At 33.1% G+C, this 23220-nt stretch overlaps 1 protein-coding gene across 1 annotated transcript; it reads left to right on the plus strand.

Moving 5' to 3' along the window:
• Window positions 1–1181: 1181 nt before the first annotated feature.
• Window positions 1182–17611, plus strand: LOC104084512 (cytochrome P450 71AU50-like). Its single transcript, XM_070175200.1, has 2 exons — window positions 1182–2090; window positions 16847–17611. The coding sequence occupies exons 1-2, from the start codon at window positions 1221–1223 to the stop codon at window positions 17261–17263; spliced, it is 1287 nt and encodes a 428-aa protein (XP_070031301.1). The 5' UTR covers window positions 1182–1220; the 3' UTR covers window positions 17264–17611.
• The last annotated feature ends 5609 nt before the right edge of the window (window positions 17612–23220 follow it).

The raw sequence follows: 23220 nt of genomic DNA on the forward strand, positions 1-23220 counted from the left end.
CTATTTTACTAATCTTTTAGCAAATAACTAATCTAAACCGGATAAAAATAATAAATTAATTTAACCACGAAAAAATATATACCAAAGTAAAAATTAACTAATTAACATTTTTTTAACAACTAATAACAATTTCTCTATTTTACTAATTTTTTTATCATACTAATAATATAATCCGGATAAAAAATAACAAGTTAATTAAATTGCAAAACAATTACGAAATAACATAGAACACAGTAAAAACAACTAATATGCATTTTTTATACATGAGTTTTAACAAAAAATAAGTCGGAATATACCTCTATTTAAATTTTTTAGAAAGTAAGATTCGGTGATTTGGAGCCGAAACAAGCAACCCACTATGAGATAACGCCTTAGATACGATTTGGGACCGAGAATCTACACTTTTTGATGGACCGGTGGACTCCACCCGAGTTTTTTCCGTTAAAAATGGAGGGGGGGCGTTGGTTTTGGCTCGGCTTTTTTTGGGGGGGAGGGGGGTTTCTGTTTTTGGGGAAGAAGATGGTATTTATGTAGGTATAGCGTCCTTATTTACCGTGTTATACTATAGCGCGGTAAATAAAGACGCTATACCTTCTCGCCTATTTAAGTTCAAATATAACGCGGTATTTCACCGTGCTATACCTTAAAAGACAAACGGCCGTTAAGGTATAGCGCGGTGAAATGCCGCGCTATACATATTATGGTGGCCAGTTTTATTTTCCACATATTTTGATTCTTTGAGTCCAAAAGAACCATATTTTGATTCCGGACTTTACTTTTTTCCTTTCTTCTTTCAATTATGTGTGCTTCCAAAAAGAACTTACTAATTTTATAAAAGCATTTCAGCTAATATTAGTAGTATTCTTTCGGTCCCATGATACCTTTTCCTTTTTAGTCAATTTCAAAAAGATACATAATATTTTTAATTATTTGTAATAATTTAACTTTAAAATGCACAATTTACTTGTAATCACACAAATATTTATAGTTTCTTTAGTCCATAAGTTTGAGAAATTTTTCTTCTTTTTAAAAGTTTATGTCCAGTCACATTCACACAGGTCATCACATCAATTAAGACGAAGCGAGTAGTAGTTATTGTTTCTTATTCTTATTCTTTCTTTCTTTGGATTTGTCGTGCGAGTCTTTTACTCCATTTATACAATCATTTGTCTGCTTTTAAAAAGAACTTAGTACTACCATTATTTTCCTCATTTTCCACCATGGCTTCTATCTGGCTAGCTCTTGCGTTAGTTGCACTGCCTTTTCTTCTGCAGAAAATGTTCAAGTTGAAGAAGAAACTTCCCCCGGGGCCAAGAGGGCTTCCACTTCTCGGGAATCTTCACATTATAGGTGAAAATCTTCACCAAGATCTTTATAAAATAGCCAAGAAATATGGTCCTATTATGACCATCCGCTTTGGTCTTGTTCCTACTATAGTTGCTTCCTCTCCTCATGCTGCAGAACAATTCTTGAAAAACCATGACCTAATTTTTGCTAGTAGACCATATCATGCAGCTTGTCATTATATTTTTTATAATCAAAGAAATCTGATCATGGCCAAATACAGTCCATATTGGAGAAACATGCGTAAATTATGTACTCTACAATTGCTAAGCCGTGTCAAGATCAATTCATTTCAACCTATGAGAAAACAAGAGCTTGAAATTCTCGTGAATTTTCTCAAAAATGCAGCATTGAATCAAGATGAAGTTGATCTTAGTGCTAAAGTTGCATATCTTAGCGCCAACATGGCTTGTCTTATGGTATTTGGGAAAAAGTATAATATCGATGAGGATAATAAGGGTTTCAAAGGGGTGATTCAAGAGACATCGCATATAGCAGCAACGCCAAATCTTACTGAATTATTTCCTTTTCTCCGTTTTCTTGATCTCCAGGGATTGGCTCGTCGAATGAAACAAGTAGCTAAGAGTTGTGATGAGTTTTTGGAGAATGTTATTGACGAACATGTTCGTAAATCCACTGATGAGAAGAAGCAAACTAGTGATATTGTTGATACACTGATGGGAATTATGCAATCTGGCGAAGCTGAATTCGAGTTTGATCGTTGCCATGTCAAAGCTGTTTTGCTGGTAATGTTCATTAGAGTTCAGTATAATTATTTATTCATTTTCTGTTCGCCTTAAACTATGATACTAGGCACATAGTTCACGTACATGGTTTTTTTCTTCTTAGGAGGAAAAATGAAATGAAAACATCATAGGCATTCGACTCATGATGAGGCAAAGCATAAGCCCTACAATTTTTTAAGTTTTTAGTATACTTAAGTTGAAAACATGATAAAATCTGATATTATTACTTACTACTATTATAGAAACGGCTAAGAGAGGAGCTTCCGGTCGTTCAGGCTGTTTTTTTGGTAAATTCCATGTTTTTCACTTGCTCGGCTGAGTTTTAGCGTAAGTTAATATTATGTTCCCAATATGCTTAAGGGTGTTGTACAGTGCGTAGTAAAAGTTGGACTACTCTTTTGCTGAGTCAATAGAAATATCCCCCACCTGATCAGTCGGATATCTTTTCGTAAATTTAGGGACCACGTGTAGAAAAGCCAAGAAAGAGTTTCTTGTTATTATTATTATTATTATTATTATTATTATTATTATTATTAAGAAAGAACTTCTTGACTTCTTGTTACTTAAATTAAATAGACATTATGACACCTAGACCCACAAGGCCACAACACCAACTCTAAATGCGACGTACCTCATCATTGAATAGTATTTACTCCTCGTTGAAGTTAACTCCGTTCTAATTAATTAGGAAAATGGTTTTCCTTTTGTATTTCTTTAGTAGTCATGATAATTTTTAGTTGTGCGTTGAAGGGGTAAGAAATACTCATAAAACCGCAAAAAGAGTAAAATAATTACAGAAATTTGAGTTTACCATTTCTCACACATCTCTCGAGCTCTTCGTTTGATTTGCTTGACTATGTGTTCTATTTTAGTACTAAAATGAGTTCCAAGGAAAAACTTACATAAGTTGTTTCGATAGTTTAAGCAAATTGTAACCCTTTTTCTTTTAACAAATGTAATTCAAATAATTTTAAACCTTACATTATAAAATTTTTAAAACTATTCAAAGTGTTATAAAATGATAGCTCATCTGTATTGCAAAGTTGAAGAAAAATATTTTTGTTTTTTAATCCTGTATTTTAACCATTTTTCTTAAAGTCGAGATTGACGCTCTTGCCTATGGTTAATTTGGAAAACAATTGCATCTCAGCAAACCCATAAAGCATATGAACTACAAACTCTACATCTTCAACTTGAAGAACAAAGTAATCTTTGTTTTTATCTTTATTCAAGTTCCCAATAATTTTTAATTTGGAAACAAGATTTTTGCACTACAAGTGCTGAACCACTTTTTTCATGACTTTGAGAAGTGTTGGAAAACAAGTTTCTAATGTTTTTTCCTTTTCTTTCTAAGGATATTGAAAAGGTTTGTAAATTTAATTAAAACAAAAGGTCAGATAGTTCTTTAAGTTTTGATATTAAAAAAACATGAAATATAATTACTATTATTACCAATAATTAATGTTTGTTATATCATGTAATATACTATGTTAACTTATGAATACACAGAAATCAAATTAAAATTTAAAATTTAAAAACAATAACCTAACATTTAGAAAGTTAATATTACGCTTGGTAACGAGTGAATAACTTTTGAACTTATACAAATGACATCGAGATATTTTTTCAGAAAGAAAATGAAAATATAACAAAATAAACATTATCTTGAGTTCCCTAATGATTATAATCAAATTATTAAATTGATTAGTCATATCTAAATTTGCAAAGACAGAATAACCATCCGAGATTGGGCCGTGCTTAGTCGGGCTAACCATCACTAGTATAATAGAAAGATACACCTTTACAAAGTTTAACAAAATCCACACGTAATCAAAGTGTTCCACTTTTTGAAAAAAGACAAAACACGCTAATTTTAGATTTTAAGACCATGCCCTTATCCTTTTTTTTCTTTGTTTTTTACGTTTTTTTTTTGTCTTATTTATTTTTTTTATTTTTCGTATTTTGTTGATATTTTTTCACTTTATTTTTTTTCTTTTAATAAAATTATGCACTCTTATTCAGTTTTTTTAATTTGTTTTTGTACTTTTCTCTTTTTATTTTTTTATTCTTTCTAGTAGTAACCCCCTCACTCTTTTACTTTATTTTTTATTTTTTGGTGTATTTTTTAATTTTACTCTTTCCACTAAAATCTCTTTGTCCAAAATATTTTTTCACTTTTTTTTCCTTTTTCATTATTAATTTTTTATGTTACTTCCTCTATTTTAATTTATGTGAACCTATTTGATTGGTTAAGAAATTTAAGAAAAAAGATAAGACTTTTGAACTTGTGGTGTAAAATGAGGCACATATATTTTGTGTGGTTATAAATCATTGCATAAAGATAAATTATTTTCAACTATGAAAAGATGACATTCTTTTTGTCACGAACGAAAAAGAAAATAAGTTCACATAAATTGAAACGGAGGGAGTATTTTTCAGAAAAAGTCTTCTGCGAAAAACTATTATCACTTCCTTTCGTTTTATTTTTATTTTTATAAAAAATAAATAACCCAGTCTTAAAATTTATATTGAGATAATTTCGACACAATTAGTAATCAATTATGATTACCGGGCATGTTACTCTTTTTGTCGCTCCTTTTTTTTAAAACTTTTTTCGTGCTTTATAGTTAAATAGGTAAATCCTAGAATTTAATATACTACACTAATCATGGTATACTAATAATAATATAACCAAGAATATAAGAATATCATGATTATATAGTGATTATGGCATACCAATGTAGAGTATACAAAGAATATCGGGTATACTATTTGACATACTCAAACAAAATATATCATGACTCGAGAATAATAGGTATACCATTTAACATATTCAAACAAAGTATACCCTGGTTCAACACTAGTCATGGTGATATACAGTAGACGAAGAATATTGAGTATACCTTTTATCATATCAGTCATAGTATACCATGATTCAATTGTGATCATGGTGTACGGGTATATTATGAAGTATACCAAGAATATTAGGACTATCATTTAACTTACTCAAACAAAGTATATTACGATTCAATATTAATCATGGTATATTGTGTAGTATAATTACAAGAATCATAGAAATACCATTTTTGAAAAATCGTATCTATTTTTACTAAAAATAAGATGTGATATTGTTAATTAATTTTATGTGCAAATACGAAAATTATTACATAAAATATTTTAACGAACAATTGAAAAAAAATAATTCACTGCTATTTTTTGAGTAATAATCAAAAGTAAGAAAAATATTCTTTAACTTCTCGAATTTCACAAATAATAATATTTTATTCACGGTTAAAAGAAAAATAAAAAATTGATATTCCAAAAATAATCAAGCAAAAAAAAAATCAAAAGATGAAGGCGCTGCAACTAAACCAAGTAAAAAAGAAGAAATAAAATTAAAAGCATGTCACTATAATTAAATCAAGTAACAAGGAAAAAGACTAAAAAGGGGGGCCACTTAATTAAGCCAAGAAAATAAAAACAAAAAGTAAAGAAAGTCAAACAAAGACAAGAAAGGAATGTATAGCTTAGGGAGTAGCTGCAGCTCAAATGAGATAACTTTCTTTCTATATTTTATAGTGCGTGTTTCTTCCAACTATTCATAAATATTTTCTTTTTGTTAGAGCACGTGGCCGAACACATTTCAAACTTTTTCTTTCCAGCCTAGCTTTGGGGCAAGTGCGGGTAAATAGGTAAAATGGGGGCAGCGGCTGAAATTATTTTTGTCCTTTTTCTCTTATTATAAGTCACCTAAGCCTGTTAGGGGGCGGGTCAACCCACGTTCAGCCTAGGTCGGCCTAGTAAAAATCGGGAATTTACACTCGTATTCTATATTTGTGTCATATTTTAATCTGTATTTTATTTTTAAAAATTATTATTTTGGTAGCCAGCTGACAAAAAAATCATAATAATATGACAATTACACCCCTGACAAAAGATACAAACCCTGCATCATGCATTAATCGCGTGATCTGCAACCTCATTCATGAAAACAGATCTTCAGAATCACACTTGCATGGAATTGTTTCACCTTGAAGCAAAAACTTCATGCTAATGTAGCATGGAGTTGTTTCATGTTGAAGTCTACAGTTTTATCATGAGTTTTATCTGAAACTTCAGTCTAAACATACTGAAGTTATTTAGTTCATTTGCTAAAACTTCAGACTAACCATGCTTAAGGTTTTTAGTTCATTTACTAAAATTTCAGTTATTTATCCTGCAGTCTATAGTTTTATCTGAAATTTCAGTCTAAACATGCTGAAGTTATTTAGTTCATTTGCTAAAATTTCAGACTAACCATGCTTAAGTTTTTTAGTTCATTTGCTAAAATTTCAGACTAAACATGCTTAAATTTTTTAGTTCATTTGCTAAAACTTCAGACTAAACATACTTAAGTTTTTGTCTTGCAGTATGTGATTTTCTAATGAGTTTTTACCAATGCATGCTGAAGTTATTTAATTCATTTACTAAAACTTCAGACTAAACATGCTTAAGTTTTTTAGTTCATTTGCTAAAATTTCAGACTAAACATGCTTAAGTTTTTATCTTGCAGTATATAATTTTCTAATGAGTTTTTGATAATGCATGCTGAAGTTATTTAGTTCATTTGTTAAAACTTCAGACTAAACATGCTTAAGTTTTTTAATTCATTTCCTAAATTTTCAAACTAAACAAACTGAAGTTTTTTAGTTCATTTGCTAAAACTTCAGACTAAATATGCTTAAGTTTTTGTCTTGGAGTATGTCATTTTCTAATGAGGTTTTGCTAATTCATGCTGAAGTTATTTAGTTCATTTGCTAAAATTTCATACCAAAACATGCTGAAGTTTTGTAATGCAGTCTACAGTTTTGTCATGAGTTTTATCCGAAACTTCAGTCTAAATAAACTAAAGTTTTTTAGTTTATTTGCTAAAATTTCAAACTAAACATGCTTAAATATTTATCTTGCAGTATGTAATTTTCTAATGAATTTTTTCCAATGCATGCTGAAGTTATTTAGTTCATTTGCTAAAATTTTATAACAAAACATGCTGAAATTTTTTTCTGCAGTCTATAGTTTTGTCAGTAGTCTTTTTTAAACGCTTTAAACAAAAAAATAGGTATAGATGCAAATGAAAAAATAAAACGGATATAAGTTAAAAAGGGACGACCAAATAGAGCACCCCATACAATTTTTACGTAAATATCCGAATCAGAACAGTCTCATTGGGCCCAAGAAAGGGCTGGGCAAGAGGGCCAGGGAGAGGGCTGGGCCGAACAAGGCACTAGGCCTGATAGACCAGCCGATTTCTGGTCCGAGTCTCGACCCATTGCGACATCGAATCGGCATGTAAGGCAGTTTGATCTAGCCAATTACGAGAAAGACAATCATTTTTCTATTCAATTTACAATTTCCCCTGGCATAAATTTTTAATCTTTCGATATATAAATTTTAGTGCCAAAAAAAAAAAAGAGTTCAATATCAAAATGGATACCTATAGCTTTGGTGAATGTCAATTTTAGTAATGAAGTAAAATATCAAAAAAATTAAAAATAAATTGACCCGACCAAGCTCACTTTAAATTCTTTAGCGGGCAGGGGTTGTGCTAGATATCCTTTTTTTTTTTTTAAAAGAGTAGCCCGCAACCCAGCCCATTAAGAATAGCCTCGAATAGAGATGACAGTGGGAGTGAGGCAGTTGCGGTGCTGGTTTAAGTTTAACCCATAAAATTTCAATCCTCCACGTCCCATCCCGCACCGCATAGCAAAAACTTTTATTTTTAACCCGCCCCGCGTGAACCCGCCCTGTCCCTCCCCGCCCACACAACAAAAAACTTTTGTTTTCATCTATACACTCTTTTTGAGCAAGTTCGTCTAAAATTTTTGTTCTATGTAACTTTAATTTATTGAAGTTTGTTTATTTAAGTCAGTTACCAAATCTTCTCATTTGTTATATACTCGTTGAAATAATATTTTAGCTCTGCTAATTATATACTTACTAAGTATTATTTAGTCTTAAAAAGATTCATACTTCTAGAGTTGGCTACTAGATTGACTTTGTTTCTTCTCATTGTTATCTATATATTATTAAAAGGATAGGAAAAAACTCTATCTTTAAGTCAAGTAGCAGCATATAAAAAAGTGGCATAAGTAGTTAATAATTAGTTATTGATTATTATTTTTGAATTTAAATATCTATAAAATAAAAAAATAAAAAAAATTTATAATAAAAAACGAAAATTAAAAAAATATTATCCATTCAAATTGGAAAGTAGTTACAAGTTGGAGTTTTTAAATTTTTTACCATCTATATATTATTAAAAGGAGAGGAAAAAGCCTTCTCCTTAAACCAAGTGGCAGCCTAGAAAAAAGCCACATGACATAAGTGTCTATATATTATTAAAAGAAGAGGAAAAAGCCCTCTCATTAAGCCAAGTGGCAGCCTAAAAAAACCCACATGACATAAGTAGTTAATAATTAGTTATTTAGTTAATAATTAGTTATTGATTATTGTTTTTGAAGGGAAGCCTTGCGTAACTGGTAAAGTTGTTGTCATGTGACCATAAGATCACGGGTTCGAGCCGTGGAAACAGCCTCTTGCAAAAATGCAAGGTAAGGCTGCGTACGATAAACCTTTGTGGTCTGGACCTTTCCCGGCTCCCGCGGATAAAGTTAGCATAACTGGTAAAGTTACTGCCATGTGACCAGGAGGTCACGGGTTCGAGCCGTGGAAATGGTTTCTTACAAAAATGCAGGGTAAGGCTGCGTACGATAGACCCTTGTGGTCCGGATCTTCCCCGGATCCCGCGCATAGCGGGGGCTTAGTGTACCAGGCTGCCCTTTTATTGTTTTTGAATTTAAATATCTATAAAATAAAAATAAATAAATAAATTATAATAAAAAACGAAAATTAAAAAAAAACAATGTCCATTCAAATTGGAAAGTAGTTACAAGTTGGAGTTTTTAAATTTTTTTAACATAAAAAACTAAAATTACAAAAAATAAAAAACTACCAATTTAAAATTTCTTTGTTTTTTATATAAGTTTTGTTTCTCCTTTTAAAAATAAAAAGTTTATTTATTCAGAAAATATTATTGAGAATAATAGAATAATTATTTTTTTAAAAAATGTATCTTCTATTATATTATAAAAAGAAAGTAGCATACAAAATTTTAAATAAATTAATATGCTAATAAAAGTTTCTATTAACAATACAATAATACTAATATTGGATAATATAATTTAAAAATACATAACAAAAAGTTATTCGATGTCTATATAAGTCTCATTAATTTAATAGAGATTTATTCATTAAATTTCATATAATATTATTGAGAACAATAGTATAAAATTTAAAATTAAAAAAAAATTATTTCAACAGCAATAAAATATATATCTTCAATTATATTATAAAAAGAAAGTAGTAGACAAAAATATTAAACAAATCAATATACTAATAAAAGTTTCTATTAACATGCAATAATACTAAATATTTGATAATATAATAAAGAAAAATTCAAAACAAAAAAGTTATTCAATGATTATATGTCACGACCCAAAAATTCCACCATAGGCGTCGTTATGGCACCTAGTCTCTAAGATTAGGTAAGTCGATTTCAATTAAAATTTTGGAGCCATTTTTTTAATTAAATAAGTAACCAAAACTAACATCGGAACAAATATGAATGTACAACCTCCCAAGGCTGGTAGTACTGAGTCACGAACTCTAACTGAATACATGAAATAATCACGAGGACCGAATATACAATACTGTTTGATTAAAATTAACAGTACAATGAAATGAAAAGACTCCAAGGGACTGCGACGACCAAGCAACTCTACTTTGAATCCTTACGATCCCGCTTTAACTCTTCTCAAGTCCGATGTCTCCAATACATGGTTCTGCATAAAAATGTGCAGAAGTATAGTATGAGTACACCACGATTGATACCCAGTAAATATCAAGACTAACCTCAATGGATTAGAGACGAGGTACAGTCAAGACACTCACTAGTCTAATAACCTGTGCAATATATATTATACAAAATAATAGGAAACAAATAACAATAAGGGCAAGATAAAACAACAAGTGATATGCACAATATACAACAAGAATACCATTAATATTACTCAACAATTAATAAACACAATTACACCCAATTAAATCAAGTCCTTCAAATAAATGTATTTCACATATAATTCTTCAAGATAACTCTCTTTCAAATATAATTTTCTCAAATAATTATTTTTCAAATATAATTCTTTCAATAAATCTTTTCAAATATAATTTCCTCAAATAAATATCTTTCAAATACAATTCTTTCATATAATACTTTCTAAGTAAAAATCCTTCAAAATAAATATTTTGAATATAATTCTTTCAATTAAACATTTCATAATCATAAAAATACGGGACTCGCACCTTTTTCATATTTTCACGGCATCTCGTGCCTATAATTAAATCATCATATTTCCCCGACACCTCGTGCCCTCATTTCATATCTCAACTTCACGGACAATTCACATGCCAATTATCATTATCATTTCATCACAGCACCTCGTGCCCACATTTCATATCACAACTGCACGGACAATTCATGTGCCAAATGTCCTCATTATTTACTCACGGCACCTCGTTCCTACATTTTATTTTATAAACCGTCTAGCAATAGCCACAGGCTCTCAATTTCAACATAAATCAGATTGTTATCAATTTACCAACAACAAAACAAATTGCACAAGGTATAAAAGTAAACACAAGAAAATCACAACATTACATGAAAATTATCAACACCACAACCCCACATTATCACATATCGTCCCTGACAATAGCCACCCTTATCGCTCTTATTGCCGCTCTTATCGCTCCTATAACTACCCTTATCGCTCTTATTGCCGCCCTTATCGCTCCTATAGCCACCCTTATCGCTCCGCCCAGACAATAATAATAGCCACCCTTATCGCTCCTATTGCCACCCTTATCGCTCCTATAGCCACCCTTATCGCTTCGCCCAGACAATATTCTAACAAACACAACAACAGTAAAATGTCACCCTTATACCCACATAATATCAACAATGAAATGCCACCCTCATATCATCAAAATAACAACAGTGAAATGCCACCCTTATATCCTCAAAATAACAACTCACACAACACAACAATTTATACGGCAAATTATCACGACAATATAACAAAATCAATTCATATAACAATTTGCCCAATGGCCACAACCAAATTCTAAAGATACAACCAAATCAATAAATTTTACAACAAATAGCCGAAGGCTCCACACAATGTGTATAACACCACAAAAATAATCAACAGAGATAGAAATTATTCAGCATAAATCAAAGCCTTCATTAATCTAAATTTAGATAATTATATTAACGATTCTTCTTAAACTTGCTTAATTAATTATTTTCATAGGGAAAATTTAAAATGAAATTAAATTCCCAGAATTATCAAACCAACGAACTCACGGAATTACATAAATATTAAAATAATAATCACATCAAATTGTTATATAAAAATAAGTTCAACCAACAAGGATTTAGGCATGGCAAATAAATGATTAAATAAATGCCAACAATTATCTAATTTACTACACAATATGCCTAAGACTTAAACCCAATATATTTTGCACATACAAGCCCGAGTACGTACTCGTCACCTCGCGTACACGGCTTTTAACATTTCACAAACGGCACATAAGACTCGATGCCTAAGAGGTAATTCCCCACTCGAGGTTAAGCAAGACACTTACCTTTTTGAAGTTAGGCCGATATTCCAAAATAGCCTTCTTGCTTGAATTGACCTCCGGACAGCTCAAATCTATCCAAATTAATTGTATAACTTCATTAAAATTGATCGAAAATAATTCCGGATAATAATACATCGACTTAAAATTTATTCCAAAAAGTCAACAAAAGTCAACTCGGGGCCCGCCCCTCGGAACCCGACATAATTTTCATGAAATCCGAACACCATTCCGATACGAGTTCAACCATACCAATTTTATCGAATTTCAATAACAAATCGACCTCCAAATCTTAAATTTAAACCAAGAGGGTTTTCTAAATTTTTCAACCCAATTCACTAATTTAGTGATAAAAACAACAATAGATTCATGTAATTTAATCAAAATCAAGTTAGGAATTCTTACCCCAATGTTTTCCTTGAAAAACTCTTAAAAAATCGCCTCACCCGAGCTTCCTTGGTCAAAAAATGGAAGAATGACACAAATTTGGACTTTATTCTACTGCCCAGGGGTTTGTTCTCCGCGTTCGCGAGACTCTCCTCGCATTCGCGAAGAACAAATTCTTCAAAAGTCATTTTCAAACTCTTCTCAGACAGCCTCTAGTATAATGGTCATAACTTTTTGTAGAAAACTCCAAATGATGAATGGTTTGACTTTTTGAAAATTAGACTCCAAGGTCTATAACTTTAATTTGTTGTTCATCTCCCAATTCCTTATAGATTACGAGATATAAGCTTCCAAAGTTAGCCATGTACAACAGAGATTTCCAAACTCTTCCCGGACATCCTATAGTGTATCTACCATAACTTTTCGTACACAACTCCAAGTGACAAATGGTTTACCTTGCTGAAAATTAGACACAAAGAGCTACAACTTTTACTTTTAGATCATCTCCAAATTCCGTATAGATTGCGAGATATTAGTCTCTAAAATCAAACGACGAACAACAAAATTTCCTTCTTCGCGAACGCGAAGAACAAAGTCCTAACAGCAAAATCCTTCTTCGCGAACGCGAGAGGCTCCTCGCAAACACGAAGAACAACCCCATAACCAGCAACCAGCAGCATCAAAACATCCAAACTTGGTCCGGAACCACCCTGAATCAAACCCGAGACCTCCAGGATCCCGTCCAATCGTACCAACCAGTCCCAATACATAACACGAACCTGCTCGAGGCCTCAAATCACATCAAACAACATCAAAGCCACGAATCATACCCCAATTCAAGTCCAATGAACTTTGAAGTTTCAAATTCTATATCTTGTGCCGAAACACATCAAACCAACCTGGAATGATTTTAAATTTTGCACACAAGTCATAATTGACATAACGAAGCTATTCCAATTTTCAGAATCGGATTCCGGTCCCGATACAAAAAGGTCAACCCCCCGGTCAAACTTTTTAAAAATTCATCTTTCGCCATTTCAAGACAAATTCCTCTACGGACCTCCAAATAATTTTCCGGACACACTCTTAAGTCCATAATCACCATACGAAGCTATTGACATCATCAAAATTCCATTCCGGAGTCGTCTTCACACAGTTCCGACTACGGTAAAAATCTTAAGACTTAAGCTTCCGTTTTGGGGACCAAGTGTCCCAAATCACTCCAATCATACGGTAACTGAATTCAACCACGCACGCAAGTCAATACACATAATAAGAAGCTGCTCAGGGCCTTATGCCGCCAGGCGGGGCTTAAATTCTTAAAACGACAAGTCGGATCGTTACATTATACAACTCTCTTTAATTTAATAGAGATTTTATTCATTAAAATTCAGATAATATTATTGAGAACAATAGGATAAAATTTTAAAAAAAATATATATCTTCTATTATATTACAAAAAGAAAGTGACAAACAAAAATAGTAAACAGAGTAATATGCTAATAAACTTTTTATTAACAATGCAATTATATTAAATATTGGATAATATAATTAAAACAAATACATAACAAAAATATTATTCGATGACCACAACCTTAAAATATATCCAAAATCTCTTTTTAGGGAAAAGTATAAGAAGAAATGCTCCAACAGTCTTGTACGCTCAGTGGCAAATTTGCTTGAAACTGACAAACCCGGCTCACATGATTATTAACCCGCAACTGTCTTGCACCCGCTTACTTATTCTTGTGCAACATTTACTGTGGGTGTATCATTAGGCGAAATGGATGTTATTTATGTCATGGTCTATTCATGTGTTTCCACTTATGCTACGATGAGTTTTGAGACTACTTGACTATTCACATATATTAATGATTAAAAAAAAAAGCTGAGCATAAATGATTTAAAGGATATATTATGCTACTATGAGTTTCAGTCTCATTTTATGTGTCTTATTTATCTTTTTAGTTTGTTTAAAAAAGAATGTCAATTTCTATATTTAGTAACTCTTTCATTCTAACTTTTTACATGTTTAAAGGATATTTTGGCGCATTATACACATATTTAGTTTATAACCATAAATTTTAGAAGTATTTTTTTATTTTTTTAAACTATTTGTCCAATCAAACACATAAATTAAAAGTGAGGGAGTAGTACTGCTTGATTTTAGGATCTACTCTCCTAGAATTGGAAAACCGCCTCTGCCAATAAATCCACCAAGTTAAAAATTCCAGTCGAGAGCTTTCGTCCACAGATCCACCAAAAATCCAGCGAAGTTTTGTAAGCCTTCTTCTGGTGAGCCAATTTATACCAAAAATTTCCTCCGGTGATTTTGTAGGCGTTTGGATATAAGAATTACAAAATTCGAAAAAATGATGAAAAAAATGGTATTTGAAATTTAGAGTTGTGTTTGGACATAAATTTCAGTTTGGATTGTTTTTAAAGTTTTGTGAGTGATTTGAGTGAAATTTTGAAAAACAGTTTTTTGTAGTTTTTTAAATTTTCGAAAATTTTCAAAATACATATTCAAGTGAAAATTAAAAATTTTATGAATAAACTCTGATTTCGAAAAAAGCAATTTTTTTTTGAAAAAATCTTCAACCAAATTTTGTTGTAAAGGATCCGAATTGCACATTTTGCTTCAAGAAAGGGGAAAATTTAACAGTAGAATCTTCATTTTCTTTACACACATTCCAATCCCGATTGCTTCGAATCTAGTGTGTAGATGTTCAGTTGATTTATAACAGTTTACTAAGACTTGGACGATTTCAGTCAGGCGGCCGACCAATTTCGTGGCCCTCTTAAATTTTACGAGGGATCTTAATATTTTTATTAATAAAATTATTTTATTTTTATTTTAAGTCTATTTTTTTTAAACTTTTTTAGATGCAAAATTATTATTCATTTTTTTAATCAATTTTTCTTAATAAGTCTTTCTCAATTGACAATATAGCTAATTCATTTAATATTTTTGAGACATTGTTGATCTTAGGTAAGGTTTTATCAATTTTAATTTTGAAATACTTTTTTCCGCTGAAGCAACGGTAATAGGAGTTATTAAGATTATTCTATAAGTAATATAGGCATTTGGAAAATAATCAAACCTTTTTATTTGATTGAGTATATCAATTAAATTGTTATCTTCTAATTATACTATTTTCCTTAATATTTTTTATTCAAAAAATAAATCTAAACTATCAATATCGGGTTGATTATTATGATTTAAGGAGCATTAAAAATGAAGGCAATATTTTTTTAATTTTCCATCAATTAGTGATCTCAGTTTTTACCGCTAAATATAAAACCAAAAATATTTTCATATGCCTCTAATTGTTCAAATCTATTTTAAAGTAAAAAAATAACCTTGTCTATTACTCTCTCCGGTCCATAATAAGTGATTTTTTTGGCTTTTATTATTGTCCAAAATAAGTGTCCTTTTATATAATCGAGAAGAAATTAACTTTATTTTTCCAAAATTTGCCCTTATTTACATATCTAAATGTGTCAAGTTAACAACATATAAATTTTAATTAAGGATAATTCAGTCAAAATACATTTTTGTTCTAGGAGTCAGTATTTTCTTAAGGGGCACATGCATCAAAGGTTAAAAAGTCATTTATTATGGACTAGAGAGAGTATGTATAAAAAGTAATCAACTCTAAAGGACACTTGCGAGAGATTTTGAGATTTCACTATTAACATTCTCCTCAAATTGTTTCTTCTTATATATTACATATTTTTTTATGAAATTCGGGTTCGATATTAATTTCAAATGCAATTTCCTTGGCAGAAATCAAAGCAGTTGCAAATCCTTCATCTGTTTATTTGTTAAATAAAGAAATCAAACCTTTTCACTTCACATAACTTTAAAAAAAATATATATATATATAGCCTATTACGTGTAAAACAAAATAGGGCCTCCATAAATATGAAGCCTAAAATATTTGCTTTACCTGATTTATGGACGAGCCGCCCCTGATTTCCGTCAGTGATTGATCATTATATTTTCTATCACTTCACCAATTAGGTTAAAGAAATTAAAGTAGTTACTTGTGTCTATTAATTTAGATATTGATCTCTGGTCACAACTATTAAGTGTTTCTCAGAATTTGCCAGCTCTATTTTTGTGTATACTTCAAAATCATCTAAATACACCCTTAACTGAAGCATAATGGTACGTATGCAGGGGCGAATTTAAAGGGAAGATTATAAGACAAATGAATCTATGGTCTTTCCGCAAAATTAGATATTTTATGTATATATTTTTTAAAATTGATATAATATTTACTGTTATCACCCAGGCTCTAAAAAGGTTGAATGACGTAATTGGTTAGATGTTGAGTTATTTATCAAGAGAAAAAGAGATCAATTCCCGCTTAATATATTTTTTACTCCTTTTTTTAGTAGCGTACTGAGTGGCGAAGCTACGTAGTTCCAAGGGTGGTCAACTGACCATCCTTCATCGAAAAATTACATGGTATATATAGGTAAAATATTAGATTTTAGTGGTATATAACATATATTGAACACCCTTTATCAGAGATTTTTTTTACTTCTTTCAAATTTGAACACCCTGGACGAAGTTCTTGGCTTTGCCACTGAGTGTACTCATGTAAGTGCACTTAATACAGGACTTGTTGGTAGCTTCAATGGATACTTCATCAGCAGCAATTGAATGGATATTATCAGAAATTTTTAGGCATCCAGATGTGATGAAGAAACTCCAAAAAGAGTTGGAAAAAGTAGTTGGTAGAAACAGAAGGGTGGAAGAATCAGACTTAGAAAACCTACAATATTTAGATATGGTCATAAAAGAAGGCTTTAGGCTGCATCCAGTTGCACCCTTATTGCTTCCCCACGAGTCCATTGAAGATTGCATAGTTGATGGCTTTCACATACCTAAAGGATCCCGAGTTTTGGTTAATGTCTGGGCAATAGGGAGGGATTCAGACACTTGGATTGAGCCAGAAAAGTTCAAACCTGAGAGGTTTCAAGGAAGCAACATCGATCTTCGAGGACAAAATTTTCAACTTTTACCATTTGGCTAAGAAGTTGCCCTGGTTTGCAATTAGGACTCACCATTGTTCGTTTGGTCGTAGCACAATTAGTTCATTGCTTTGATTGGGAGTTACCAAATGGTATGGTGCCAAAAGATATTGACATGACTGAGAAATTTGGTTTAGTAACAGCTAAAGCTCAACATCTAATGGCTATTCCTAATTATCGGCTGCATATTTAGTAAATGCAAATGTCAAAAGAAATCAAAGAGGTGCACTGTCTGTGGTTTGAATAAGACGAAGGTAAGACAAATAGGAAAGTATTTGCCTTATTTTCAATTGTATATTGAACTTATTTTCAGAAAAAAAGTTTGCAAGCGTGTGGAATGTTATCACGTATTATTACTTGTTACTTGTGAGTAAAGTTAAAGCCCGAAAGGACTATGTCCTTTTTGTTTCAAATTTGGATTAGTAATTTTACCAAATAATCTCTTGCTTCACAAAAATAATGTGAAATGATTTTTCTAAAGTTTGTTTCCGGCTAAGTTGCGCGAACTATTCGATTTTGGTGTCGTCCCCGTTCTGATACGAGACGGGGACGGGGACAAGGACGGGATATGTGTCGGATTCGGTCAACTGACTTCGGACACTTTGACCGGAGTCCATCGACAAATTTGGGAGAAAAATTGAGATTTGATTTTTCAAAATAAAAAATAAAACAGATTTAGGACAATGAAAAAATAATGTCCATCTTGGAGAATGAAAGATTGAATTCTACAATATTCATGTAAGTTTTTCATAGAATATCTCTCAAAATTTACAATATTTTTAAAGTTCTATTTTTTATAAGCCGAATCCCCGCACCCGTATCCATATCCGGATCTGCACCCCCAAATGTTAAAATTTAGATTTTGCTGAATACGATACTCGAATCCGTTCCGGTATCGGATACCCGCCACTCGAGTCCAAGCAACTTAGGTTTCAAATACTTTTAAATTTTTTTTAAAAAAGGGTCAAATACCTAGATAGCCCCTTAAACTTGGCACTTTTTGTAAGTTAAACTTAGCAAGTGACCTCATAGACACTTTTACCTAGCAGAGGTGTGTCTCTTGAACACCTTATGTCACATGGCATTTTGCGTATTTTGCACTCACAGAAGGAGATGGACGCGTGAAAATTTGAAATCAGGTGTTTCTCCCTTTTTGTTTTCCTCAATATTTTCAATATATTTAGCTTTTATTTCTGCCAATCACCATCCCTGTACTTGTCCAAAGTGGAAATAGTAATATCATTAGCGCTCATGCGGCAAAGGAAGCGCGCCTATTTTCTTATTTTTTGTTTGCTGATTTAAGGTCTCACTCTGTTTGTTTGTTTTTACTGAAAATGGTCAAAATTGCTCTTACACTATTGGATATTATTTAAAATTATCTTTTGTTATACTATTTGGTAGATTGGGTCCCTACCGTAATATTCTTGTTCAAATCTATCCCTAATTTAGACGCAAGCCACGTGTCACTCCCAGACTCAATTAACCCATCTCCAATACCCGAAACCATCTCTTATCCGCCCCATAACCCGACCCTAAACACGTCACTCTCAATTAACCTTTCGTTCACCTCACTATTATGAAAATAATCCCACCCTATTCGGATCTATCTCTCACCCGAATCTATTTTAGTCAAATCTTCTTCTTCGTCTGAAGCTTCTCTCAGCTTCCACTGTTTGTTCATGACGTCATTTTTAATCGTTGAAATTCAAATATAATAGCTTCCACTGTTTGTTCATGACGTCATTTTTAATCGTTGAAATTCAAATATAATAAAAACATAGTGGGTAAGCAACCCCTTTTAGATTCTTAAGCTTAAAGTAACATTTTATTTCTTTGATTAAACCTTTTTAACTTCTCACCAATCACTATCCCCAACTAACGCTTTTTCTCTTCAAAAATCTTAAAGACCACTCTTTTATTCACTAAAATTGAGGATTCTTCAAGATCTTGACATCATTTTGAATTTTATACTGAAAAAATGAAACGGTTAGCAGCGTTACAGCAAGGTCGTTGGAGCAACAACTTTAGAGGATCGTTAGATTCGTTGTCTGATGGGTATGTTAAGTCTCCGGCGATTATTTTCTGGCTTGTGCTACATGGGATTTGCTCTTTGATCAGTTTAGTTCTGGGTTTCAGGTTTTCACGCTTAGTGTTCTTTCTTTTTTTCACTAATAGTTCTTCACCATCTCCAAACAGTGTTTTATTTCATGATCCGACTAAGATGACGTCATTATTCGGTAATAGTACAATGACGATGGAGGAAGAGGTGGCGGTGCTAAGGGGGAGTAGTAGTAGTAGGGTGCTGGTAGGGCGGCATGTGAAATTTAATACAGCCATGGCGCCAACCAAATGCTATTGAGGTGGAGTTAATTGAGAGTGGCAGGTTTAGGGTCGAGTAACGGGGCAGATAAGAGAGACTTTAGGTATTTTAAATGAGGTATGGGTCAATTGAGTCTGGGAGTGACACGTGGCTTGCCGTCTAAATTAGGGGTAACAGTAGGGATCCAATCGACTAAATAGTATAACGAAGGACAATTTAAATAATATCTGATGGTACAGGGGCAATTTTGACCTTTTTCCGTTATTTTTAATATCAACAATGATGTATCCCTTGACGCCATGAGCTCCCAGGACATTAGCCACATATTCCTGTTTGGCCAAGCTTTTTTCTTGGCCAAAAGTGTTTTTTTTGTCAAAATTATTTTTTTCTCAAAGTTAAAGTGTTTGGCCAAGTTTTTTTTAAAGGAAAAAAGTGCTTTTGAGTAGAAGTAGTTTTTGAGAAGCACAAAAAAGTAGCTTCTCCCTAAAAGTATTTTTTTGAAAAGCACCTTATTGTGACATAACTTTGTGTTATCGGAAAGTTGATAGAAATACTATTTTGGCGGAAATTACTGCTGTGAAGGAGGACTGCCGATGTCATGAGTTGGACATCATTGCTCCTGACCTATCGGAGCGAGTGACCCTTCCCAAGGAAGGATTTACATATTTTTTTACGTATCCCTTTACTTTGGGTGCGTTTTCTTTGAGTGGAGAGCTTGATTCCGTGATTGCGGAGTTTTGCCTTCGCTACCAAGTGTGTTTGGCACAGGAAAGTCCTTCAGTGTGGAGGACGGTTGCCTGCTTTCGACGTCTGTGCCTAGAAACTGGAGAAGACCTAACCTTAGCTCATATGATGAGTCAATATTCCCCCAAAATCTTCCGCGGGGGAATGATAAACCTATGCAAGCGTGGCCACCATACTTTGTTATCTAGCATGGATGACGACAACGACCGTGGGTGAATAGAACAATTCGTTGCAGTTGCCACCAGTAAAATTATTCCAACAACGGCATCATCCTTTCCGGTTGCTTGGAACCGCTCGCATAAGTTCTGTTTAATACATCTTTCCTAACTAAATATTCTTTCATACTTGTATTGGCCTTTCTTGAAGCTATAACGTGCAGTTTTGGCACGCAACGCTCTTGATGCTTTGGGGTGCATCTATAACGTGCCATTGGTTTGAATAAGATGAGGGTTATAGCGCGCAACGCTCTGTACAAGGAGGGCATTTGTTTTATTTCCTATAGTATGCGTATTTTTGAGCAAGTACAATTCTTATATATCTTCTAAGTTTGCCTTAAGAAACACCAGAACATAAATAACGTATCTAAGTTCAAGTCATCGCCTCATTAATATTTGTATATTCTCCTCATAAAGTGAACAGATATATAATGACTCATAAATATTGTTTACCTGAAAAACGGTATAGTTGAATTTGTTCGTAGTTTCTAGACAAGTAAATTAATTTAATCCAAAAAGTAATGAAATAACTGATAAAATGTGAAATACTTAGCCTTAGAATGTAGATGAAATAATAGAGCTAATAAGTCCGGGAACAAGATTTCTGGGCACAACAATGGTAAGATCAAAAGCGAGAAAATCAAATTGTATTAAAATATTGTATAGAATGTAACATAAGTTAGCCAGAAAAATTCGTGTCTTTACAATGGTAACTGAGCTCTCTATTTATAGCTATGTCTAGGGAAGGAGGTCCTAGGATCATTCCCTTCTTTAATGCCAATTATGAGGGTCATTGATGAAGATGTAACATTAGATATAAATACCAAATTCCTTGTAATTGGTCATCATCCTTAATGCTGCAAAATATTCCGTATTAAATGTTACCGGGTGCAAAGTATTTAATACTACTTTTATGATCATTATTCCTTCCGATGACAAACGGAATAGCTATGTTCGGTGGCCATCTCCATCTTGTGTTCCACACGTCCTTCCTTTAAGCGGGCACGTGTCATGTCGTATTTTTCCCTATACAGATAGTCCCTCTACTTTCCGGTAATATAACTTTGTGTTATCGGAAAGTTGATAGAAATACTCTTTTGGGGGAAATTACTATAATTCCTTTTGAAGGCCACTGACGGTTGATTAGACACCTGTCTCTCCGCATTTAATGCCTCGAACACATGTCTTCCTATGATTTAGCATGCCTTTTCTGATTATCGAGGTAATCGTGGCCATGAATTTAGCCGCCAAAATTTTAGTTATACGCATCATCCTTCTCTTATGTACTTCATAATCTCTAAAACTTCTAATTTGTACCTTTATTTTCCAACTTTTCTCTCATCTTCTTCGAAACAGAAATTTTCCTTCCTTCTATTCCAATGGCTTCCTCTTCAAAATGTGCTAGTTCTTCAAAGGGCAAGAACAAAATCGAGGATTTCATTCCTCCAACGGTGGGTTCCATCATCCCAAGAAGGCTTAGTATTTCGAAGGATTTTGCAGAGAAACTTCCTACTGCTAACCCTCGCACATGGGCTTTTAGTAGGTACCCTTCTTCTATTCGACCTTCCAGTATTCCTGCTGTGAAGGAGGACTGCCGATGTCATGAGTTAGACATTATTGCTCCTGACCTATCGGAGCGAGTGACCCTTCCCAAGGAAGGGTTTATATATTTTTGCACGTATCTCTTTACTTTGGGTGCGTTTTCTTCGAGCGGAGAGCTTGATTCTGTGATTGCGAAGTTTTGCCTTCGCTACCAAGTGTGTTTGGCACAGGTAAGTCCTTCAGTGTGGAGGACGGTTGCCTGCTTTCGACATCTGTGCCTAGAAATTGGAAAGGACCTAACCTTAGCTCATATGATGAATCTATATTCCCCCAAAATCTTCCGCGGGGGAATGATAAACCTATGCAAGAGTGGCCACCATGCTTTGCTGTCTAGCATGGATAACGACAACGACCGTGGGTGAATAGAACGGTTCATTGCAGTTGCCACCAGTGAAATTATTCCAACAACGACATCATCCTTTTCGGCTGCTTGGAACCGCTCCCGTAAGTTCTCTTTAATACATCTTTCCTTACTAAATATTCTTTCATGCTTGTATTGATCCTTCAATCTTCGTTTGTTACATCGACTCTATGGATCCCACCGGTGATAGAAGGCTTGGATCTGTGGGTTCAGAAGATCTTGGACATCATAATGCCCGAAACCCGTTTGTGGAAAGAATTGTTTATTAAGTACGGGTGGAAGTCCAAAAATCATGATAACTTTAATTTATCTCGTTTCCACTTTTTTGTGTGTGAAGAACTTGATTGAACCCTTTTGACTTGCTCACGAAATTAGGTCTACCTGCGGGCTCAGTTGATGTCCTTGATGAGGATGTTTTGGCTGACCCTGCTGATGCGGCGAGGCTGCTTCAGGAGACACTTACTCGAACAAGCGTCTCTAGACCTGCTTCAGGCATAAGTGTTTCTTTATGGAGTCCCCGTCCAGAGAACAAGCAACCAAAAAGGATACGCTCCTCTGCGTCCCGGGAAAAGAATAAGAGGGCAAAGGCTGATGCCCCCGAATCATCTCTGATGGCGATAGTGACTGGTCCTCCTTCCGGGCCAGTCAGAGACACTGTGATGATCGACGATGATGAAGAAGCTAGTGATGAGGGAGCTTCTTTACATAGAAGGATAC

The sequence above is a fragment of the Nicotiana tomentosiformis genome, chromosome 5, assembly GCF_000390325.3.
Source record: "Nicotiana tomentosiformis chromosome 5, ASM39032v3, whole genome shotgun sequence".
Taxonomy (NCBI): Eukaryota; Viridiplantae; Streptophyta; class Magnoliopsida; order Solanales; family Solanaceae; genus Nicotiana; species Nicotiana tomentosiformis.